At 45.4% G+C, this 26,248-nt stretch overlaps 1 protein-coding gene across 1 annotated transcript in view; it reads right to left on the reverse strand.

The window, feature by feature from the left end:
• The window catches only part of ntn2 (netrin 2), a 46,910-nt gene that overhangs the window by 12,017 nt on the left and 8,645 nt on the right, over nucleotides 1-26,248 (reverse strand). The window contains exons 2-3 of the mRNA XM_062378885.1: nucleotides 18,480-19,750; nucleotides 5,228-5,416 (exon numbers count right to left, since the gene is read on the reverse strand). Of these exons, the coding sequence (XP_062234869.1) occupies nucleotides 5,228-5,416; nucleotides 18,480-19,530 (1,240 nt within the window). The 5' untranslated portion in view covers nucleotides 19,531-19,750. The remainder of the gene's footprint in view (nucleotides 1-5,227; nucleotides 5,417-18,479; nucleotides 19,751-26,248) is intronic.

Consider the following 26,248-nt stretch of genomic DNA (forward strand, 5'->3'; position numbering starts at 1 on the left):
ATATTCCAAACAGAGCCTCTGGTGAGCTCAACAGCAAAAACATAGTGAATTCAAACAAACTGGCGCTATTATATAAACACATGTTTAAGATATTAAATATTCCTGTATTTACTTGGTGGTGCCACGTTATTATTGCCTCTCTCTTTTATCATTATCACATTTATTATTGATATTAACCCTTTAATTTCTTGTTGTGCAGGCCTTTGTGTTTAATAAGAGCTCTATAAATTAAATTATTGCTATTATTATTAACATTTAACAGGAAGACAAATGCCTCCGTGACCCACAGAAAAAAACTCTTCTTCTGGAGCAGTCTCCACAGAAATAGAACAAACAGTGAAATTTAAGTTGAACCCTGTGCCGCTCCTTAATTTCAATCTTATTCTTTGGAAAACTTCAGCAAATGTAGAGCGATGAGACTGCAACGTGATCGCTCTACTCGTCCGAGCTTATCAAGAAAAGACAAGAAATTTACACTTGGTAGGGGGAAAACCCTGTAACCCAACAGTTTGTTGAAGGGCTTGCCAGGGAGAGAAGCAGCTGCCAACATGCCACAGTTTCTTCCCACCACTTGAAGGAACTGTGAATGTGTTTACTTGTGCCGGGACGTTTTCTTTAGCCGCTAAAAACAGCGGAAAGCCAGAGGACCTTACCACCTGTTGACTGGGTGACGGGAGGGTTCAAACGCCCCAAAACTGACCCAGGAGTGATCGTGTGCATCTGGCAGCAGGGCGGAGGGGTTTGGGGGGGGGATTAGCCGCAGCTCAGATCTTCAGAAACATGTTTGCCTTTTCCGGGCAAGGCCAACCGGTCCACAGGTGTCAAAGTGGCTGCGCTCTGTTTGAAGCTGTGCAGGGAGACGTAAATCTGATGCCTTAGCGTGCAAAATCCCCACAATTTCAGTCACGCAGGCCCGGACCAGGAAACTCAAGCTCCGCTGACACTTGCTGAGCGTTCCTGACCGACCTAGAGGGGAGGACACATCTGCATCTGGCAGGGTGAGACGCAGGATTGAGATGGATGCCAGAGGTCAAGTCAGAAAGGGTCTTTCCGAACCATCTGTCTGCCACTCGGTGCCAGCCACGTCACGTACATATCCTCACCCCCACACCCATTCATCAGCCCCAGATGGACCTGGCTTTTGTTCCCTGCGTTCGCGTTTGAGAATGTTTGGCATTCCTGGAGTTAACGTCCTAAGACTTCATAATGAAACCCAGCTGATTAGTTGGGTCTTACAGTAAACAAGCTAGATTTGTCAAAATTAAATAATCTCAGACGTATTCGATTTGTGGTTTACTCTTGCCCGTGCGACGATGTGTTCAATGTTAAAGCACACATGTGGGATAAACCCCCTGTTATTCGATCCGTCTGATACGAGTCTGGAGCTGGTCTGTCATGCCTGTCAAGACGTGGCACAGCAGGAGGAACGATAAGCCATTGTTTCCCGTCTGATCTCGGAGCAGCACGGATGACCCACGTGATCCGGGCAGAGTTCGAACAAAGATAGGAGTGATGGTGGACCTTTGGCGCGTCCCCTTCACAATTTTAGATTTGCAGTGAATGTCCACGTCTTTCAGTAAACAAGCAGCAATCACCAGATCTGAAGGAGCTGTGAGGGGCAGGGGGGTGTGGGGTTGGGGGGAGGGGGGTCCTGAAGTTTTATGTGCAGGGGCTCGGGCCAGTTAAGAAGCAGTAAAAACGTCCTCAGATGTTGATGACTTTTCAAGCCTGTGCGACTGCAGACTTGACAGGCACCGTGTTGGGATTTGTAGTCCTTTGACAGGCGTTTGCGCCGTTTAACTGATGTGTGTTGCTTTGTGCGAGTCTGTGTGTGCACGCGGGCTTAAGTACTTGCAGGGACTGCTCTTTGTCTGCAGTTATTTGGCAGTTTCCACATTTGCTGAGGATTGTGTTATTTGCAGGCCGCTGTTGGAAGAAAATACATCATTTTACAGTGATTAATGTCTAGTTCATTGAGGAAATAAATACAATAGTTAATATTTTATTGGTTGAAGAGATGTTTTTTATAATAGATGTAGGCATTATTATGTTATTTAAGGTAATAACACTTTGTTGAAGGACTGTTAAACTCAAGCTGTCAATACAGCTGCTCCACATCTCAGATTAAATTAAAACAATGTGTAATTTGGATCGCATCTTTATGATGCTACAAATTCCAGCAGCGTGGTTCCTGGAAGTAATATGTTCTGATTGTGGACTTTGTTTATCAGCCATACTATTGAAACCCTGCACGGTGGATTTACACTGTGAAATGTTAAAACAATGTTATATGCTGTAGAAGCCCCCAGTCCATTAGATCTGAACTGTGTTTCAAGAAACATTTATTTGGCTTCAAACTCGTTTTTTTAAGGAACCTTCTGAAACAACATGGAGTTTTGAGCTGCAGACCTGGAGCCCTGCGGATTCACTCAGAATTGGGACATTGGTACTGACCCAGGAAGATGGAGAGTGCGTTGGGTGCACTCAGGAGGTTAAGTGGTGGAGGTGATAGAGGCAGGGAGTGATGTGGTTTCTGCCTTTTTGTGTTCTCCTCAGATTGTGGACTGACACTCAGCTCAAGCAGGTTTGATTAGAAACAGACATGGCCCATTCATCCTCTCTGAGCTGCAATACCTCCCCCCCGCCCCCCGCCCTCCACTCTCCTGTCTCGGCCTAGGAAAACACCTGTGTTTTATTGTCGTAACTCTGTTTCAGAGGTGAGACTCACCCCCTTTAACCATAGACCACCTCTGACCCTTATCTTGACCCTGACCCATGGAGATAAAACATGGAGGGGAGCGAAAATCAGGCCCTGAGAAGAAAGTCCGGGGGAAGAGAAAAAGTGGTGAGTCACGTCGAGAGAAGGCAGGAGTCGAGGCGGAAGATGAGAGGGTGGTATAAACCAATCATGGGGCATGGAGATGAACAAAGGGCGTGAGGGCTGAGGCAAAGAAAAATGACGGCTCCTATAAGGCTGTGGAATTGCTCCGATCAATCATTGAGTCAGCCGCTCTGCAGAGGCTTTTTCAACTTTCATTTCCGTCACATCTGGGCCCTATGTGCAGGGGGGCGATAAACTGTTTACCACCTGAGCCCTGGGCTTTGATAAGGACACGTTGCTGTGTCCGAGGGGGGGGGGGGTGCATTTGTGTGAAAGCACCGCACCTCCAGGTATTGCAGGAAATGGAAGAAGAGGGAACAATTTGCACACGTCTCAGGGCCGATCTCGTGTCAGGATTAAGGCGGCTCTCTTTCACTCAGTGTTTCGGTGCAGTAACAGGTCAGATGACTTCAGTTTTGAGGTATGTGACCAAGTCATAGCGAGGCTCTTGCCATTATGTGATGAATGGCTCGACATCTCAGTGCAACTAACATGGGCAACTGCGGCTTGATATCATGCCATTTGAAAACCTCCCGGTGTTGGGTTACAGCTTGGGTCGGCTGCACAGGGAAAACTGAGAGGAAGCCAGGGGGAGATTCTCGCCATGAAATTTCGGGCAAAAGATCTTCACGGCTGTAAGGCCTTGGCAGCTCTAACCAATGCAGTTTTTTTCAAACTTCTGGAAGTGATTTTTTATTTTTTTTTTACCTTCATCGGGATCAACAGGATGAAGAACACTCCCTCTCTGCTATTGATTTGAATATTTTCCTGAGCAACAAGTACAGGAAACTTGTGTTATTATTGAGTCCAGGGAGAGGAGCGAAAGGCTTCCAGCATAAAAATCAGGCTGAAAAATATTCACTGCAAATGTGAAATAATAAAAGGGGTAAAATACATTTTCCATGAGGAATGCCTCGGTTAAGTGATAATATTATGTGGTGTGTGGCGTATTGGGAAACAGTTGGGGGAGCGGCCAGGAACGCTTCAGGCTCGGTATCAATTTGTTTCTCTGTGCTATGGTATGGCAAGTGAGACATGCTGATGTTTTTATTGAAAGTTACCACGACCATGTATGTTTCCAATCACAACCGGTAACTCCTTTTGCACTTTCTGCGAAAATGACATGATTACACGGGTATTAGTCGGGTTAGGACATCTCACTCTGCTGTTGTTTGGACGTGTTGTAAACATTTAGCACAGGCTGTCGCCAAATTAAAAGTCAAACTGCGCTTAAAGTAATAATCTCTGACAGTCTCACATAAATAAATATTCATTTTGCTACTCTCTTACTGATTGATACAACACAAAATGATCCTTGTCCATGAGTAGGTTTTGAATTAGTTATTTTAAACACAAAGAAATTGGTAATACTTTCCGAGAAAAATACTTTCTGACAGCAGAAGATGAACTGGATAGTTATTACTGTTTGTAAAGTCGTTAATAACCGTGGACTGTTTATAAAGATGGATGACACAGCTCTACTTCCTCTGAGGCAGTCTCAGCTGTAGGTCGTACCGTTTAAATCTGTTTTTATAGCATCAAATAAGTCATTAATAACCAACCAACTATATCACAGAAAACATCCTTGAGAGAAAGGTATTTGACCTTAGTTTTTATTTTATTTTGGTCTATGACCTATACTGCAGCCAGCCACCAGGGGGCAATCGAAACACTTTGGCTTTACTTTTGAGGAGCATGTCATGTATGGTTGCCTTTGGGAAATTTGAAGTCATGGAGCTAGCAGCTAATTCTATCGGTCAGCCCGTCTACAGCTTAACTGCAATTGATTTCAAAGAGGTATTACGCAATATTACTCAGCGTTAAGATAAAAATGATTATAATACCCCCTTGAAATGTTACATATTGACAAAACCCAAAGCATTAACGTTGGATTCACGTGTGCATTGTGTTAGCACTTGACGATGGATGTGCCTGACACTTATTAGTGCTAGCGAAACCGTTGTAATAAAAGCTATCAATGTTTTATGATTTGGACTATCCTGGCTATCAGTGCAATGCAAGTACACAGGAAATACAATACACAGTTAAATGAACGCTGACCACATTCACCAGCTGCCTCCTCTTTCGCATTAATGTGCTCGGATTGGCTTACATCTGCGCTTGAGTATTTGTTTTACCACAATCTGATTGGCTGGTGCCTACATTGCTGCATGGAAACCTGAACACATGAACAACGCAATGCAATGGAACCACAATGCAGTTCGGCAATCCATGACGTCAGCCCCTTTAAAGTGAGGGAGCAGCCGGTCGAATAAAGCCTCCAATGCATTTATGTGTGTCCTGCATAATACTGCGCTCGAGTGTGTGACATCTTGTGGGACTCACCTTTGCATGCTCGTCGGTGAGTGATGGTTCTGGCCATGTCTCTGTAAAAGCCCTCCTTGCAGTAGTGGCAGTGGCGTCCCGCGGTGTTGTGGCGGCAGTTCATGCACACTCCTCCGCTCTTCCTCCCCGACAGCTTGTACAGCTCCATGTTGAATCGACAGCGACGGGCGTGAAGGTTACAGTTACATGCTGCGGAGGGGAGAGGAAAGTTAACATTGACAATTGTGGGATTGCATCAGCGAAGGTGAGCGGGAGAAACGTAAAAGTTTACAGTATGTGCACAGTGTTTATCTAACAGAGTACAAACGCAAGTTAGCCAGGCTGCAATATTCACGTGGAGTGTGAATTACAGTAAAGCATATGCATACTACCACATGAAGAGCTGGGAGAGATTTTCCAGTAAAGCAGGATTAGTTTTATAATCTACAGTGCGGCTGTGTGCTTGGCTGCTCTTCCAGAACTCATCAATCAAAAGTGATATTTGCAGAGCTCATTTTCTCCATTTCATAATTAATGAATTCAGCTCCTCTCAGCCCATTAGTTATTAATCACTGGAAAGAGAGACATTAATTTCATGAATCACTGATGAGTAAAGGCTCTGAAGATCTATTAAAAACGGGACGGACTCAGATAAAGGAGTGGGCTCGAGCTAGCTGTCTTCTAAATGAGGCGAGCCAGAATATATGGGACAAGAGAAGTGAGGTTATATCTCTTCACAGTCTCTGCGAGTTCCACTTGAAATCCAACTGGTTCCTTGAAGTCTCACCAGTCTTTTCAGGGACTCCTGCATATATGACCACATTCACCAGCTTTGACATTATTGATAAACTCTGTTCACTCTCTACATGTGGGATTTACATTGGAGGAGTATAATGAGAAACCTGCCCGGCTTGTTTGTTTAATAGAGTTTGATCCAGAGTCTCTTCTGGTTAAATCAGAGTCAGACCTGGGACCTGAAGACTTGGCCGATGCTTCAATGACAACTGCTGTGGAGCTCAGTTCCAGTTCAAAGTTACCCCTAGATAAATTAGAGAGGAGTAAACAACTGCCTGAGCTGTTTGACCAAAAATGTCAACAGCTATGGCAAAGGAAGATTATTAGGGGATAACAACAGAGGGTGATATAAATTAACTTTAATCCGATGGGAATGTGTTTGAGAAAATGGATTTCACTAACAATGGATGTTTGGAATAGAGTGAGACACAACAATGGGAATAAGTAAAGACAGATTGCTGGAGGGACTGAGGGGGTGGGGGCTGCTTTTATGTGTTTCTATATGTGGGGCTCTGTGGGCAACATAGAGCATTGAGGCTCTTGGCAGTTACATTGTATTAGAATGAAAAAATCCCAATCTGACAATATTGATTGAGATATTTTAAATTCTCGCATATGTTCCGTCTTTAATGTCTTGTCCATGTGCTTAGTCACAGAGTGAAATTGTGTCAAGCTGTTATAACTGTTTTCTCTCTCTTGAGCAAGGGTCAGGATTCTGTAGAGTAGCGGCCATTAATAGGCATCCAGCATCAAGTTAACCAACTAAGCTTTTCTAGCCTTCGTGGCTCTGGTTAAGGAACCAAGGAAATTCAGAGAACTGTTGCATTCATTGTAAATATATCTGTCAACTCTGATGAGCATTTCACAGTCAGTGAGGGAGACACACATCTTTTCTTCCCAATATGAACCCATACGAGCCTGAGAGAAAACTAACGAAAGCAGGTTGTAAATGAATACCCGGATATAGACGTCAAGAGAGAACCGGTTGAGACACAAGGATGATACTGCTCCTGCTTGAAAAACAGTCTGACTGTAAATTATAATGGACCTAGACTCCAGAACTGGAAAGTAAAGCCAATGCGAAAGTGCTTGAAACCTGTATTCTCTCGAATGACCTACAGGGGGTGACTCCACTGGTGGCAAAAAGACTGAGAAAAGATATACCATATTTATTTGACACATTCATGCAGTATTAGCTACTGTTAGTAGCAGTACATTAGTACAGTAGTTAGTCAGCACATTCACATATTTTACTTGAGAGGTTTTTTAGTATTTTAGCTTTGAAGGGTGTCTTTTGTGATAGATTTGCTGGGCTCGCAGTAGCTGCATACTAAATATGTAATATTTGAAAACCAAGCAAAAAATTCCTTGAGGATCGAGTGTTCTCACATCTCTGTTGAGGTCAAAGTCAGCTCTGCAGTTAAGTGAAGCTCAATGATCGTTACAAATTTAAATTCGATTTTTTGTATAAATGGAAGTGTGATGGTTCTTTCCCAGGAGGAGAATCCTTTGGCTACCAGTGGCCAGTCATGTGTACTATATGTGGGCAGTGAATGATATGAGATCTCCATCCACCCTGAAAGAGAAGCCTGGCACCAGGTTGAGAAAGAGGCCTGCTTTTCCCTGGTTGCCGACCCTGGAAAAAAAAAAGAGGGGAGCACATTCCCAGACTGTTTCCCAATTCCATCTGGTTATTATACAGCCCAATTTGTATGGAATTCTTTAGTTAATGAAATACTGTTTTATGTATATTTATATAGAAACAAAGCTGGAACTTTTGGTTTGCTCCCATGGATCTGTGAGCCCTAGATGAGGTTTGACCTTTGACCTATATTTGACCTAGAGGGCGGCTAGATGACAGTAAGGGAAACCTGCAATTAGACTGAGTTAAAATAACTCACTATCTTAAGACTCATTATTCTCAACATCAGACAAAACAGACTGAGCCTTCTGTCCGACCCTTCATTTTATTTTGTCTGTATTCGTGCATGACTTCTTAAAGCTTTACAGACAAAATGGAAGAGCAGATCCAATTGCAATTTGCAGCAGTAGCGGCGTCTATACATTACTTTGTCTGATCAACACACAGCCGCTTTTGTCTCTTTCTTAGCTACGTTATCACAACCTCCTTCACCATTGTTGTCAAAAACTCTCGACTCTGCGCCCCCCTCTAGTGGATATTTTGCTTAATAACCATGCTAATGAAACAAGGCATAAAAGTATGGGGGCTGAATGGTTTACATCGTTTAAAACTGATGTATCTCTTTCCATATTTAAGTCATAGAGTTACAGTTTTATAGTGTTTTATACGTGTTATAGCCCAAAAAAGCTAGAAACAGAAATTGGTGGATTCTGTGTGGGAATGGATGTGTGTGTTTCTGTGTCTGTATCTAGTGTGTTGCTACGTGTTGACGACTAAACAGCCTATCTGACTTCTTCTGAGGGGAATGTGACAAAAAACACACCGCTCCGGTGAGTGGCTGGAGCTGCCGGCGGGTGTTGGGTGGCTTGATTATGATCAAGCGTCTCAAACCCACACAGCTGTGAGCACTTGTGTCCATTAACACCTTGTAGCGGAACATGAAAGCGGTGGATCACATTTTCTCCCCCAGTTAAAGAACCAGTGGCCCTTCCTATGGCATCCTCTCGATTTACTGCGAGGCAACTGGATCGGCCAACAAAGTCCAAGGTAAGAGGGGATATGTTCAAGTGTGGCGAAAGTGGCGAGAGCTGCTGAATTGAACCTTTAAATGGTTTAACATATGTATCTGGGACAACTGGGAAGGACTTGAACAGCAGACAGACTTTTCAAGACAAATGGGAGAGTCGGTTCCGGGCAGGAAAAGAATAACATGAATGGAAATGTCTGCCGAACACACAAGAGCAGGAGACTATTTAGAAAAACGTGTGATCCAAGTCTAATAAATGACAAAAACTAATTTTCTGATGACCTCAACTAGGTGTTTGTGTGTGTTTCCTGTGTGTTTTCGTAAGTGTAAATGCTGCTTGTAGCTGCAGCTGCCCAAGGATCCTGGAATGTTTATGGGTTTGTTTTGAAGTGCCTGTGCACCCCCTGAAACCTGCCACCCCCACCACCGCCCACCACTTCTGCACCCCCCCCCCCCCAAATTAAGCTCAGCGGGGATAAATGAACGCCGTTGAAGGCCATTTTTCAATTCATTTACACATCAAAGCCTCCGCAAAATAACACACCCTCACTGATTCTTTATCTGTTGCTGGAGAAAATAGCGATTTTTTTTTTGGGCGTGGGAAGGAGTTCTGTGGGTGGACGTCGGCGAAGACACTGTGATCATTGAGGGTACGGGTCAGTGTCCAACTCAAGGATGCGTAAAGCTGGTTTCTCTCGTTGTCGTGGAAATCGAACAACAAACACGGGCTACGGGCTTGGCAAACAGAGGGATGCTGAGAGAGGATGGAGGGATAGGAGGATGAAACCCGAGGAAAATATTAGAGAAGAGGATTGTTTCACCACCTTGTCATCTAGAATAAAAGTGCCAAATTCAATTTTTGGTATGAAATTGCTCCAGTAAATATCTTCATCTACACACAAAGTGATCTAGCGTTCTACTTACATCTCTGAGTTCAAGAAAGTATAGAGTATTTCTGCTGAAGTACACTGACAGAAGAACACCACACCTTTCATGACAGGTACCTCAACAAGTCCATGCACCCTGAACAAGCCCACAGACTGTTCTGTCAAGCGTGCTTTGACAAATTGGCCCGTAAAGACTGCGCTCAACAAATAAAATGCGAGGGTGTCTGTGGCGTGCACAGCCTCTCTGCTCCCCTCCATATGTCAGGGATAAATCTAACCTCATTTTTCCTTCAGCTCGACCAAAGCCAAGCCAGTAAGCACAGCCAATTGATTTTGGATGCCTGTGCAAAACCCAAATCCCATGGCTAAAATTGGTCCTTGAAAACTGGTAGGCTGCTCCCCCACCAATACCTTGCCCCCCTTGGCCTAGGCCACAGTCCAGACCTGCTGTAGCCCCTCCTTGGGTTCCCTCTCTGTCCGACCCAACAGGCTCAGCTATATGGGCCCCTGCCAGCATATGTGTGTGTGTCTATGGTGTGTGTCTGTGTGTGTGTGTTTGGGCTGAGTTCCGCCTGGCTGCTCCAGCCACCTGCTCAGGGCACCGGGGAACACCCGGTTAATTAGCTCCTCATTAGAGCCAAGGCAGTGTAGAGCATCGACAAAAACACACATACTCACACACATTTATGCACACACATAACACACCAGAGACGGCCGCTTCAAGAGGCAGTAACTGTTCACAAAACGACAAAGATCAAGTAACGAAAGATCCAAGAAAAATGGCAACAGAGCTGAGACACAAACAGATGTAAAGGCTGCTGGGTCTGTGCAATGTAATGAGCTGTGGACAACAAGCTGAGACAAAGATTTAAGAACTCCAAGCTGAAAACTAACAGGAACCTACAACTCCAGTAGCCCCGCTGTGTGAAGTACTATGCTTCCTCCTCTCTTGCAACCAAGCCACTCTAGCTCCACTTGCTCTTTCCTTCGCGTTCACACAGATGTATCTTTCACTTTTAGCTCTGACACCACGTCCCAGAGCTCCCCTCCCTCCACTGGTTTCTGCGGTTAGCCTCACGCCGTGGGCTTAAGAGCCAGCTCTTGGGGGCCCTTTTGAACTGAGAGTCCCCTTAATTCCTCTCCCACCCCTCCCCTAAGCCTCCTTCTCTCTTCCTCTCTCCTCTCACTTTCATGAGACCCTATCTCAAATAGTCCAACTGGTTGACTGTCCCTCTTTCTCCTCGATTCCTTCCAGCCCCCTTTTTCTGCTGTCCATCTCTTCCTCCATGTCTCCCTCTCTCTCTGGATGGCATCAGGCAGGGAGAGTTTTTAACGAGATTAGGCTGGAGGGTTGCCAGTTTGGGGGGCCTTGTGTCAGTGGAGAGTTGAGTCCTGAGCTCTGTTCCCACTCTCTCTGGTCTTCACTCCACATCTAAACATTGTTATCTGTGTCCCGCCGTTTGCCTTTACTCTCTGTCTGTCTCAGTTGATATTTTTTCCCCCCTCCACAGTCTGCAGTCCTGAGCACAGGAGAAGAAGCAGACGACCGCTGTGCAATCAAATTATCATGAAGAATCAGGAGCAACTGAGCTAAAAAACAGATTCACTTTTGCCATGACTCTTGGCAACCATGAGATCTACTCTGGGGGATACATGTGATGCCTGTGCAGGTTTAGAAATAGAAAGTGACAGATGGAATACATACACCACTGTGGCCAGAGATGGCAGTAGAAATGGTGGGAGTGGGGTAATATGTTCTACTATAGTAGTCTCAGGTCGGGATGCAGGCTTGCATGCGAATGCATAAAAAGCCAAAGTGTTCTGGACTGATGATGGGTATCCCAGAACTAGGCAGTGAACGTTTTTTTTTGGCTGTATGTGCAGGGTACCTGGCATTTTGCAACAGATGATTTTAATCCAAATAAATAGTTGGATGACAATGAAAATTATACAAACCATTTGTTTTGAATGGTCTGTTGAGATGTATGGTCTGATGAGATCCTTTCAAACCAAACAACCTAGAAATAAACCAAGGAACCTGCAGCCTCCCGGCTCTCACCGGCAAATCATGAACACAAAAAAATAATTTAGAAATACTACAAATGTTCCCTGACCAATTATTATTTTCTGTAATAAAAGACTAATACATATTTCAGGTTGCTCCTTTTTGGCTCAAGTCCTGGTAGGAGTTTGTGCACAGAAAACAGCTTTCACAAAAACAAAAATCTAAATTCAGTATTAAAGCTCATGATGCCTTTATGTACGCCTTTTGACTACTGTGTCTCATGGTCCTCTGAAGACTTAGCTACACTGCCCCCTATGATTTCAGTTGGTACTGCGCTATTTGCCTATTTTCATCCAAATCTGTGTATCTGTGTCCGAATATAACCAGGAGGCTCTGTCCCTTTCTGTATACATATATATCGTTGATCATAAATAAGCCTTTATTGTTTTGAGGTGAGCGAGCTGAGCAGAAACCTCATCATCATCTGACATTAGACACCTCGCCAAAGAGCAGCAGTTCCAGCCATGACCTTCGAGAAGTTAGCGTGATATATGTGTTCAATAATTTAGTATGGCCCACAAAGGATGTTATAAAATTGAAAAGGCCCTTGATAGGGGAAAAAAAAGGTTCCCCACCCCTGTGTTAAACGATAATGATCATCCTGTCAGTCGACTTCCAATAACTTGTACAAGTCTTCTTCCAGGGGGAACTGAAGCTGTTCTGGCAGCTCAATGTGGCCTCACACCTTTGCTACTTATTTTGAATGTTTAAAAAATATTCACAATTGATGAAACAGCTATAGTGGGAAAATATCCAAAATAGTCTACTAAAAATTCTTGGACCCTACAATTCCCACAATGCAAGTAAATAACAGACTCTTCCTGTCTGTTCCGTTATGAAAATTCAAAGTCCCCAAAACTAATTCGAGAATTCCCAGAGGAGTTAATCAGCGTCTTTATTTCCCTCGACATTATACAGTACAGCGGTTTGCACAAGCGGAGCGGAAAATTGATATTTATCTTAACCGATTTAATTTGTCACACATCTGTTGATCAGTCTCATCAGTCAAGGGGGATTTGATTCTTTCTTTTGTAAGATTCCTGCAATTGTTTTGTAGTTAGGGTTTAATCTTCTCCCCTCATATACATTTTTTTTCATTTTCCTGTTAAAGACTGAGCAGGATAATAATTAAAGTTGTATATGATTCTCTTCTTCCTTGACACCATTAATAGCTGAACATGGATTTGTAGGTGACGTTAAAAAGTTGGATTGAAAAGAAGAATTTGGGTTTTTCCAGTAGAGTTGTTCCATGAGGATATAATCATGAGAGAAGATCCGCTCCACATCATACATATGTTTACGCGGCTCACACCAGACACGTCTGTTCATATTGTAACGAGCAATATTCATTCCATATGCATGACCGTCTGTGGAGACAAATACATGATTTTAACACTGTGAATGGGAGTCATGGGGAAAGCCTATGTCGGAAACACACAGACACAACCCCAGTAAAGCGATTGTCATAAACATATTTTTCTTTTAACAGCCTCTGAATGCCTCTGCCACCAGCAACGCCAACGGCCAAAAACCACATATTTTTTCAGGCAACAGACCATAGAGAAAATAAAAAGGCAAACTGTTACTAAAACACAACATATCCACTGACAGAAGAAGAAAAAAAAGACGATGGATTCCAGCAGGGAAAAGGGGGAAAAATATATGAAATAAAAGAAGAGGTAGCAGAGGTCCAGGCAGAGAGTTAATCTTGTTACACAAGAATAGAGAGGAAGAGAGCGCCGGCGGTGACGGGCACCTCGGGAGGTGATTGCTACCATCTGTGCGAGAGAGTCGACGGGGGCCTGGGAGAGCCGGGTGGGCACGCTGCAGCTCCACCAGTTTGTTTTGGCACCGGGATGAAACACCACATCACACTGCTAGATTACATGTGGCTCTCTCACACATGCACAAATGTAAGGAGATGCATAAATGCACACACTCGCTCGGCTGCAGGCGGCCGCAAAGCCTTTCCCTCCGGCTTTTTAACCCAGCTGACGTGAGCGCTGTTATTTGACACGTTGCTGTCCGTAACATTTGTTTCGCCATGTTCCCCCGCTGACCAGGGAACCTTTGCGAGTTCCTTCACAGGACGAGAAGTGCATCGATCCCTCGTGGGGTTGGCTGACGACCAAAGCTGAAATACTGACATAGGGAATTAGAGCAAACTGACCAAACCCTCTCTTCTCAGCCAGATAAAAGAAGTTACATTTGCTCCAGGCCCCAAAAAAACCAACACCGCAACGCACCTAGACAAAACTCGCACCTCATGTTTGTTGGCTTAACCCTGTTTGCCTCACGCTAACCACCCCAGAGGCATCATTTTATATAGAGCTGTTGATTTTAGAACCACATTCCTCTGCCATGTAATTATCGGAAAACACAGGAGGTTTCTTTTTCAAAATCACTTTCTTTCACTTAGCAACCCCCACTTCAACACACACACACACACAAATCTTTGAGTGTCGTGGTGTAAGTAATTGAAGTGTCGGTTCCCTGTTAGCCTCCAGCGACAGGCGGCCGAGGTGGGAGGGGCGGGAAGTCAATTAGTAGAAGAGGGAACATGGCAAATACAGTACATGCATTAATATCAAGGCAGCCCTGGCTTTTTTCATCCCTTCCCGTCTATTTTTGGCATCTCACTTCAGAAATTCATATCGTGGTGTACTCTAGGGGCATGCAGGAGGACAAATTTAGGCTGCCATGTTCTGCAAAGATGAATTTTTATGATTCCGTGTGGATTTCAAGTGAGGTTAACTTGGTTCTACTCAAGGAAAGAGAACAAACGCAGACAAATCCTGCTTCTCTCAAAGTGTGCCGTGGTTTAATGTGTGATGTCATTTCTCAATCACCAGGCCTGAAAAATGTCTCAGTGAATCTGCTCTACGCCAGAGCAACGTGGACCCGACCTCTGCTTGGCCCCCGCTCGGAGATGAGGAAGGGGAAAATGCTATTAAAGGATGGAGGCCTATTTTGAAATTCTAATCAGCACAAAATAACCATCTGCCCCTTGTCAGAGAGAGAAATAAAAAATAAAGAGGTTGTAGTTCTGTGGTCTTCAGAGTTTCCATCGCCCTGCACAGACCTGAGTGCTTATTCTGAGGCCTGTTCCTGGCTGGGTTCTTCTTCTGAGCGCGCGCGCACGCACGCACGCACACGCACACGCACACGCACACACACACACACACACACACACACACACACACACACACCTCTGCTGGATATCACTGCTCTCTCTAAGAAAACCATCTGTCAATGTCCCCCTAATTCCACCTAATAGTTTCCAAAAGACTGAGGCCGAGCCCACCAAACATGACGAGCCCCCCCACCAAAGGGCTCGAGCAGGCAACCTCAAAATCTGTTTCCCTTCTCCGTCTTCCGCTATAAAAATCCACATTTTAATGCAACCTCTCCTTCATTAGTGTGGCAGACATGATCTAATCACGAACATTATATAACAAGTACTTACTTTTTTAGAGGCGACAACTCATTTGTGGGAATTTCCTCCGGGTGACGACATGGTCGGATGTATAACGAGAGACTGCAGTGAAAAGTTATTTGGTGGATTGATTTAATTACAAAGGAAACTCTGCTCCTTGCGCAAAAGCAAAATACCATATCACTCATTTGCCTGTCAAATTTACAATTAAATATTCGGCACCGCACCCAAATGCTGCAGCGGAGCAGGAACACTCCGCTCTGCTCCCGACCACAGCTCACCTGCGATCCTGGCAAATCAGCTCAAATGGCAATTCAAACAGCCCCTCGCTGACCCTGCTTTTTTATGCTATGAATGCATAACAGTGTGCCTGGTGCAGAACTGGGAGCAGACCTGGCTTGGTTGGGCCCATTAGCGATGGATGGTGTCTGGCCGTGGGCTCGCAGCGTCCCAGAGCACCTCTCTGGACTTCTTGTGGCTAAATGAGGGAAAAGGAAGGGCTGGAGAATAGAGCAGGCTTGGTTCTGCAGCCAAGCAGGACCAACATGGCTGCACACACAGTCAAGAGTAGAGTGCTACCATGCCACCATAAATTATCATCTACACTCAGGATGTCACCTTGTCGTTGACTCCACAAGAGGCCTCTTCGTCTTACACAGGGACTTTGGCAGACTCTATTATGGCATGATATAGCGTCTCACATTTTTTAAGTCAACAATGAAGTATTTACATTACTGCCATGCCAGCAGAAAAGCAAATACTCCATCACAAACCTGGAACCAGAATAGCTCTTATCCATCTGTTTCCTCATTGTGTCCTGTTGCTCAAACTCCGGGGCAGATAAATCACAGCTTTTTCCATCATGTCTCCCTCAATACAAACAGACACGCTCCTTTACGAGGCTGCTCTCTCCGACTACCAGAGCAGGGATTTGTAAACCAATGTCTCGAGGCAGGATTCACAGTGAGGGAGGCGGCAGATGGGCGTGTGTGTGCATGGCTTGTGTCTGGAGACAGCGCGCAAGCTTGCCAAGAGCACAGACAGTAATCTTGGTGTGATACTTGTCAGACATTTAGTGAGAGCCGCGAACAATCAAACCGGCCTGTTAGACACAACGCTCTAGTGATGCAGGGTTAAGCTTTTAAAACAAAACTGCCGAGGGCAAGAGCAGAAGCTTCCAAAAGTCTTAAAGTGGTGAAACTTGGCTGCCACGCACATCATTTCTCAAAGACTGACAGACTCAGAGGAGGTGTGTGAAATAATTATTGATTTGGGCTCTACGTCTGCCCTCTCTGAATTCCTCAGTACCCACAAACCTTTTTCCCCCCAGTCAACTTAACCTCATCGCCGCCCCGCAGAGGATCATGACCTCAGACCAGCCCTCCAATCCAAACACCCTCAGGGCCTCACACAGACTTTAGTGACACCTATGGGAGTCTTCGGCTCTGTAACCTGCCACTTAAACACACTTCCCCAGTCTAAATACTTGCATCTCACTGCCGCAGCGCTGTGGCATGCCTCAGGGCTTACTGCGCAGCCATCCGCCATTTGTGCGCTGTGTCAGAAAAGTAAAAGCAATCAACAAGGGGCGGGTGCATTTTAGGAACACGCTTTAATATACACAGGAGAGGCATTTTAAAGGCTCTCCTGCTACTTTGAGGATATTTTGGAACCAGTTCTATAAGCTGAACAAGCTGTAAAGAGGTTCTTGTAACATGAAATCTGGGACATCTGGGACTAACTTTTTCAGCCATGTCCGGATGTGTGATCAGGTATAGCGTGCGACTTGCAACAGCCTTTAACGGCCCCTGTATCAATGCTGGGATTAGGTCATCGGAATTGGCCGGTGCAGCCGGGCCTGTTAGTCCAGAAATCAAGGATAGAAGTGACATATCAGTCCCGCAGAGGAGAGATCTACGGGAAACGGGTGTAACGTTTCGGAAACTGCTACGGGACATTAGAAAGGGGGGGGTAGGGGGGTTGCAAAAGTATGAGAGAGGGTTCACGGGATGATGTTTTCAAAGGTGTATGCGTGTTATTAAATGTGAGGTCAGTGTCATGGAGAGTTGAGAAGCTAACATAAGGTGTAGGCACGGGAGGGGCGGTGAGGGTTCATGGCCTGGTCTGATGTCCAAATGACCTCTGGCTCTGTCACTTGTTGTCCCCTTTGAACAGATCTGGCACCGTGCGACACCAAACATGATCTCAGGCCAGCTCACAGGGCAATTACAACATATTCACAAAAACACACCGTGTTCTCCTCCTGTTATTTCTCTCTGCACGGCTGTAATTTTATTTCATTATGGGGAAAGGTTAAAACGGGGACAGTGGTTACTAATATGGTTTTATTTCCCTGCCCGAACAAATTTTTATGACAGGCAAAATTGACCCGAATTAAGTTCCACCTATGTCTATTTATACTAACTGAGAAATCCTGTGAACGCTACCGCCAAGGAAACATACCCACATGCTAGAGAACACATTCCTGCTAAAAAGGCATGACTAACACAGCATGTGTCTAAAACCCTTCTACAGCCATGAAATTAATATGTATGCTAAATATCAAATAAAAAACCTGTTATCATAGAAAACTCTAATCCAGTGCAAAGGTAATCCATTTACATTAACAATAATTGCCGCAGAAATTGCTATAATTTTACTTGGCAAGCTTTCAGAGCCTGACTGGATGACTTTTACAGAGGATGTCTTGAGGTAAAGGCAAACGTGGCCAAATTACATTCTTGGATGACTTTGCTACAGCGGTGTGCCAATGTCTTGAGCTGTTACCATCCACTGTTTGGACTTGTTTGAGAAAATTAGTTTTGTTTTTCATAAAGATGTCCGCAAAACATGATTTTGTTGAGCGTGGGCCTGTTTCCCTGTAGAGGAACGGTAAATAGAAGAGGCTGATGGGAAATGAAAGGGAGGGACAGGCTTGTTTTTCAAGAGAAGTTGCCAAAGTCGCCGGCTCAACCACTACATGCGACCAGAACTCCTCACCTGAATAAGCACAAACCCATCCATGTTTGTTCTGGCAACTCTATTACTGACCATGACACTCAAATGTCATCTTTAAATTGCTCCATTTCTACCTCTCTCACGGGTGTGTAAACTCAATTTGTTGGCCTGACTTTGCAAAACCTCCCTGATTCAGAGGAAGAGGAACAGAAGAGGGAAAGAAACAGAGCTCAAGAGAGAGCAGACCTTTTTAATAATGTCCACTGACTTTATGCAAACCTGTTAAAGGTTACTTCTACAAAGAATAGGTTGTGATCTAGAAGAACAAACTCAATTAATCATTTGGGTTCTGTGGTTTGTTAAAACCAACATAACTGTATTCTCGCAGGCAATGTTACATCTTCGGTATGTTCCAAACACATGGAAAGATAATAAATGATGACAGATGGATGGAGAGACTTACCCAGACACTCGTTGGCCTCACGGGCGTTGGCCCTCTGCCACGGCCGGTCGTAGTGGAAAGGTTTGCAGCGGTCACATTCAGGCCCTTCCGTGTTGTGTTTGCAGTCACACACCAGTTTGCCTTCCTTGTCTTTTAGACAACGTGAGGCGTGTCCGTTGCATTTACACCTCCCGCCCACCTGGAAGTCTCCCACTGCATAGAAATAAGTTGGCAGTGTCGATGTCACCGCCATGGGGTCGTCATCCCTCCCTCCACTGTTGCTGCCAGCCCCCAGCGCCAGCTCCCGGGGAAGCTGGGGCCGGTTGAACACCACGCGGATATCGGTGACTGTCACCCAGTCCTGGAGGACTGGGCTGTTGTCAAAGTCTTTACCAGAGGGCCGTCCATCCAGAGTGCTGAAAGCAATGAGTCCACCAGAGAGAGGATAGAGGTCAGTGTGGCCATCTGTGCATAGAGCCTCCTGCTCGTTCTGCTTGGTAATGGTTGCTTTGTTGGGCCGATTGTACATACGCCGGCACTGAGAGGAGTAGTACTGGTAGGGCATCCAGGTCTTGCCATAGTCCATGCTCTTGTATATGGCCAGGGACTCGGGCCGTGGCGAACAAAACTGCAGGCTGACGTAGGTGATTTCAAACTTTTTCCCCAACGAAAGGGTGAGAGTCACATTGTACGGAGAGGTGTTCAGATTCTCCGACTGCCAGCAGGTGAGGTTGTGTGCTGAGTTGAGGTCGGTCAGGTAGGAGGCCGGGTGGGCACGGCGAGGGTCAGCTGCGTCGCAGATTTGACACGAGCGCACGGAGGGTCGATCGTCCCCACGCTCCACCACGCTACAGGAGCGTGACGAAGGCCGGCCGCACACGCTGGACACCGTCACCTCTTTACCAAAGGCAGCGTTGATAAACTCGGGGATACAGCGGCGGGCTGCACCTGTGTCATCGTAGCAAGGGTCTGGAGGGTTCTGCTGCCCGGCGAAGGGATTGGTGGCACTGTGGGTGGAGAATGTGCAGGCCAGGAGGTAGAGGCCCAACAGGCACCTCCAGGGTTCCCTCATCCTGCTTGTGGACTTGTGTCTATGTTTTTGCACGTACAAGTTTTTATGTTTAAAACCCAAGAGTCTATAAGTGCATGTGAGTAAGTGTCGTTGAGCAGATGTGTCTGTATGTGTGTGTCTGTTTGACTTTCTCAGACAGTATGTGTGTGTAATTGTGAATCAGTGGAGGAAGAGTGTCCGAGCTCAGCGACCCTTCACTTCAGACTGACCAGAGCTCTTCCTGCAAGAGACAGAAATAAACAGAAAGGTCAATGTCACAGACATATTTTTACCATAATAGGATATAATAAGAGAAATGAACTCCACTGTTTAAAAAATGGATGTGTACCCTCAAAACCAAATCATATTTGCCCTTATAAAGGAAATGAATTGGGTCCTTTGTACTGGGTGATAAAGAGAGCCTTCCCAAGGATAAGACAGTTAGATGGGAGGCCCGAGAGAAAGGATGTGACCATTTAAAGAGAGACATTTGCAGCTGCACCCTGAATTTCAATGCAGGCCTCTCATTCAGGACTTCCATTCAGGTCAAAACTGGCCCAGCCGTATGGTCATGCTTGAGCAGCAGAAGCAGAAGTCACCCTATAATCCCCGGTGATGCAGCGGAGCAGTGGACGGTGTGTAACCCTGTCAAACCTCTGCTCTGAGAGCTGGTCCTGGAAAAAAAAGGGACATTTTTATAGCTGATGATATAGTTTTCAGCTCTTCCTGATTTCTGTAGGAATCTGACAGGAAATCAACCACTGAAGCCCTATAGTCACACAGCGCTGACCCCGGAGAAGACAGTGTTGTGTTCAGTCACTGAACCAGAAAAGTTGCAAGAAGCGATAGCTTAGATAGAGGATTATACTGAGTATTAATAGAACTGAGCCTATGAGACTCCATTCAAGCCTTTCTAGGTCGAGATAGGTACCTGGATGACATCATTGATACGCTCACAGCAAGACGAGGGGCCTCTCGGTCCCAAAGAGAGAAAGACTGCTGGGTGCGGCGAGAGAATGCTTCAGGGCAAAGAAAAAGACTGAGAAAGAGATGTAGACGGCTTGAGGCTTTTCCTTCGGTAATCCCCCTTTTACATCCCTGGGTGTCAAATGAGCCCCCATCTCAAAACAGACAGCTTTGGGCTTGAGAAGGTGTCCCAACCCTCTCTGCGAGGTATTAATTAAATGACAATGACTCACACCCACCTCCTCCCTACCCTCGCTCTCCTCCTCATACCGCAGCATCCCTCTTCCTCTTGGTACAACAAAAGGCCGCCTCTGTATCCACTTCAGCCGAGCAGGGCAGGCAGACAGACAGATTTAAGGGGAGTCAGAACAACAAAAGTTTGGTTCTTTTCTTGTGTGAGGGGTCCAAAGCTAGCAAACCCCTCAGAAAAGAGCACAGTGGTCTGGTAAATAGAAGCGCTCGTCTGTGCTCAAGTGCTTAAACCGAGCCATTTGGCCTCTTCTCAAGAGCAGATAGGGCGCTAAAGGCAAAGAGTGTGAGGGAATTATACCGAGCACAAAGACACGGAGAAAGTTAAGCTGTAATATATAACTGCTTCTTAGAAATCAGGTAACCGGATTTTACTTTAGTATTTATTTTTCTTTCTACTTTTATTCCTTATATTTTAAACAAAAATATCTGTATTTTCTACTCCTTACAATACGACAGGCTTTCCTTTTCATGCATTTGAGGGAAATTGTCAGGTTTTGTTATAGATTTCAACCTATATGATGAGACAATAACACAGAAGAGACGATTCCTTGCTGTATGTACCATCAGTGCATATCTAGCAACACAGACATAACATGGTGTAAGAGACGTATAAAGACGAAACAGAGAAGGGAGGGAGACTGTCAACTTCAACAACAAAGCAGAGCAACAAAACATTCTCCATCCCTGACCTTATAATTCATGAAGATACTTTTCATATTAAAAAATAGTTTATTGCTTTTAACATTGTTTTAAGTATTGTTGAGAGTGGTGTGAGGTAAAGAGTCTTCAAATATATATATTTTTTACATCAGATGGTACTTTTACTTCTGTGAGTATCTGTACTTGACTCAAGAATGTGTGCACTTTCCCCCCTCCGAAATTCTCCCAATTACTATGAGCAAAGCATGAATAAAAATCTATTTTCAGACTTATTTTCGGCTAAATTTGAACTACACTTGTAATAAAAGACGAATAAAATAATCCAATAAAACTTTCCCGTTGTGCCGAGCCCTGAAATAGCCACTAAAAAAAATTGAAAGACCTCAGCATGAAAACCTTTTTTTTTTTTAAACCCTGCCGTTACAAAATTCAACAGATGAAAAATAGATCGCAGGGAATGGGCCTGCTCATAAATGAATGGATTGAGAGTGGGCCTTGCCAGGAAGGATAAGGACACTGATCAATGACATGTGTCTGAGGACGAGGAGGTTAAAGTGGGCACGCTGGCGGGAGTTCATCAGCCAAGGCACTCCATCAAAAGGCTGGCCGTGGTAAATCTGGCGGGCCCGACACCCACTGAGACACACGGAGAGGCGGCTGATAGAATTAGCAACTCATTAGCATCCCGGCCCAGCTTCTATCAGCGGCAAAAAAAAGAGACGGTTGGGGGGGCTCTGAGAGAGAGGAGGGCTGGTGGTGGAGGAGAGGAGCAGGAAGAAGGGATTGGAACTATGACAGGTGAGGGAGCAGAGAGAAAGAAAACAGATGGAAAGAGGGAATTTTGACGGACGTGTTGTTGAGGGAGTGAGAGGAAGTTGCAAAATGAAGCGGGACAGACACAAGCGACAAGAAGAGGGTAAGAAGGAGACGAGGGACATATGAGGGGGAGAGAGAACAGTGAGGGGCGCGACAGTGATTAAGCAGAGATGACTCTCGGGAGGGGGCGAGCGAGGACAGAGATGAATGGGAGCAGTAGGAGAGAGAGGGGAAAGTGACAGAGATGGAGGAAGGAGGTTTTAGGGAAGGACATAAAAAATGAGAGAGGGAGAGATGGAGGGAGAAACAGAGGGGAGATAGATTAAGGTGGCGGACTGCAGCGGTCTGTGTCTGGACTTCGGATGACTAAATATGGTGCGGCCCATGTGCTGCCGGGCCTGCTGGGAGATTCTTCCCGGCTCTGGTGCTGTCAGGCGCGTCTGGCAGATGAACGCGTAGGTTAAACAGAGAGAGAACAGTGACAAGGCTGTTTAATTCCACTCCGCGTGCCCTCTGAAATAGATGTGGGCCTGTGTTAACAATTCTCAGAGACAGTCCAACAACTCTGTGCCGCCGCGGGGAAACCTGTTCTTTATTAAATCCTTATAAGACTTATTCTATATCGCCATTAAAAAGTGCAAACTGTGAGCCAATCCCACAAAGTCTCTCTGAATCTATAAGCTCTGCCAGGATGTCAGCACAGCAGTGGAGCTGGCTGACCTTTGCAATGCGAAGAATCTGTTTCGGCATTAAAATTCTCTGTTTTCAGAATTGATAGTGTGTTTAACAAGCCACAAGTTCCCCTAAGTGGAGTCAGACATTGTCTTTCATTAAATGTGGTTGAAGTAGCAACAGCTGCAGGCCCATGTCTCTGAGTCGCTGCAGAAGAAGACAGTGAGGACGGGGCGCAGAAACGCTGGGCTGCAGTTGCGACATCTCCAGGAATCTAGCGAGGAGAGGTTGGCGCTTTTCAGAAAACAATCGTATTTATATTCCTGATGTAACCAAACGTTTTATTTTTCCATAAAACCATTGTTTGACATTTTGGGAAATACACTTTCTTGCCAAGAGTTAGATGAGAAGATCAATACAACTCCGTAGTTATGAAGCTACGATGACCAGTTTGGCTTCGTAAGTCGGCTGGAAAAAAGGGAAACGGCTTTGGCCCTATTCAAATGCAACAGATTCCATCAGTAACTCGGTCCTCAGCAGAGCACATACCTCCACCAAGGCCCAACAGTCCCCTTAAATTCAATCAAGCTGCACCAAATTGCACACACTCATAAAGATCAGTTCCCCAAGTAGGCCTGCTTTTCTTTTCATCAAGATCCATGAATTATTCCCTGGAAAATCAGTTAAAACGCTTTATATCACGATTTTAAAAAGAAAAGTAATACAAATTCATGGTTCCGCCCCGATTCAGATCCGCACCAAAATTTAAGGGGTTCTTCCCAGAGTCATATTGCAGAAGAATACGTTTAAATTTGACATCACTGGTAGGCCATTTTGCTAACCAGCTTATTTAGCAGGCAATTGATTTTCAATAGTTTTATCCTTTGATCACAGATTTAGACTTCACAGTTCGATTTGGCCCCAGCACACAAACCTACCGGCGTCTGCAATATAAAAGACAAACTGTTCCTGAGGGAGCTGAGCCATTTCCGAGTGAGAGAGTGCAGTGACAAATACAAACTTCTCGGCCAATTTATCACTGCATCAGTCCTCTGTGGATTAATGGCAAAGGAAAATGTACTTGTGTGGAACGCGCTGCTGCAGTGTTAAATACTTTTTTAGTATTATGGGCACATTGAACAAATGGATGAAAAACGATAGGGCTTTTAGAGTGGAAGCCCCCCCCCCCCCTGCACAAGAAGTTGCACTTGGCCATAAAGACAACTCAGGCCATTTGGCAATTGGAATAGATTCAATGGTTTTAATCAAGCAGTGACAGCCCAATTAGGAGAAGGAAGATGGAGGGCATAAGGAAGGTAAATTATATTAAAAAGAGATGTGTGTGAGTAATAGATGGAGTGAAAGAGAGAGGGAGGAAGACAGGCAGAGAGAGAAAGGGAAAGACAGGAAGAGGAAGACGACAGGGTGGTCGGGTCGTTCCAGCGGAGACATTCCGGGGAACGTTTTTTCAGCTTCTCCCTGTCACCGGGAGATCATCTCATGTTGAGCTGCCTCTCTTTCAAGCGTGGGCGCCTCTGTCAGAGTTCACAGATTAGGAAAACAGAAGTTGCTGAGAGGCTTTATTTGGCTTGGGTGTAGAGGAGGGCGCCGGGGGAGGTGAGGATGGGAGAGGGACAGCTGAGCCACTTTGTATCCCAAGTGGGAGCCTTTCAAGCTGCCTCGGAGAGTTGGCGTGGTGGCCCCACTCAAGGCTGGGAGTCAATGGAGGTCCTCGGGGTTGCTTCTCTCGGATGACAGCAAGCTGAGGCCCCAACTGGTGCCCTGCTGTCCCTTCAGCCTGCTGTACAGTAATCCCTGGTGGGGTTATTAGTGGCTGCCCAGAACCATGGAGGACTTTTTAATAGGCTAACAACAGGGCCACCTCCATTCTCATTAACATCATGGAAAGATTCATTGTGTGAAAATAAAAGAACAGCGAGAGCAGCGACAAAGTCAGAAAGACCCCTGTGCACAGATTGCACGTGGCCTGATGCAACTGAGGAGACTATCTTATCCCTTGTTCTTTTCAGGATTCATTTCTGGAGTTTTTTTTTATACTAATTTGACAGAGAGTGGTGAAAAAGCTTCCTGAGCCCTGGTCGATATCTTAACATTTAACTTGTGGCCCCAGATCTACATAAAAATTAATTTGTGCATTATTACAAAGATATAAAACAAATATAATTGGTTAAACCTGAATATTTGAGGAAGTTAAATACCTATTAATTGACTATGAAAGACAAATTGGTTCAGCACAAATCAGTTCCCTACAATCTCTATCACCACACAAACACACACCCCCACACACACTTGGGTAAATAAACCTGTCCAGATGAATCAGCATGACTGACAGGCCTCATGTAACAGGGGTCAGATATTAGAGGTCTAAACTTGGTGATGGCTGTCTCTGCAGCGGTGACAACGATCCTGCTGTTTGCATAAGGTCGTGCATGTGTGTGTCTGTCTGTGTGTGTGGGTAGGTGGTGGGTTTGGGGAGCACCTCACCGACATCCATTAGGGACTGAAGAGGAGGCGTAGGAGGGGAGGAAGGCCGAGGGCAGGAGGGGGTCAACTCTCACAGCTGAGGGCGTCATTAGCAGGAGGATCACTGACAAATTTTTAAATCCCTCTTATGTCTGCCGAGAAGCTCTGTGTGCGTCTCTGGAGAGTTTTAATCTGGAAAAATCCACTTTTTTGCTCAAGTGTTGTTCCAATTGGTCACGGCACTGTTTCAGCAAGAGCAAACTGCGACACCTGAACTAGTTGCCACGAAAGCAATATCAAACATCGCAGGTTCAGACGTGACTGATATCAGAAAACGTATAAATGAAACAGGGACTGCTTCCTTTTCCATCTGTGCAGCTGACAGCGAGAGGCACTGAACGCCCAGCGGAGGAATGCAGCAGCTTCTGTGGCCCAGCCCACGTGGCTGGACCGGAGTCCGACAGAGGTTCTTTACATCAACAGAACCCGATCCGGGACCGAGCAGGAGGAGAGAAGTCAGGCAGCTCGAGGTGGGATACGGGGTCAGGCACGGTTCTCACAGACTCACAGACAGGAAGTTGTGCTCAGCGACAAATCTTCAGACTTATAGAAATGTACATATTAGCAGAAAAGCAAGGGAGGGGAAAATGCTGAGAGGATGAGGTGTGGTGTGTTTCTCTGTTGATGAAGAGCTCTGTGAGATCCGTGTGTGTTTGGTGAGAAAATGTGAGGTGGAGGAAGTTCTGGGCAGCGGTGACTCACTGGACTCGGGGTTAAACAGAGTTAATTTGTGAGAAACGGATCAGGGAAATACATTTATGAGAAGAGCTCTTTGTTTCATTTTACATGGATTCTCTGTCCCAAAACATCCCAACAATGTTGTCTTCTC

This window comes from Platichthys flesus, chromosome 20, assembly GCF_949316205.1.
Source record: "Platichthys flesus chromosome 20, fPlaFle2.1, whole genome shotgun sequence".
In the NCBI taxonomy this organism is placed as follows: Eukaryota; Metazoa; Chordata; class Actinopteri; order Pleuronectiformes; family Pleuronectidae; genus Platichthys; species Platichthys flesus.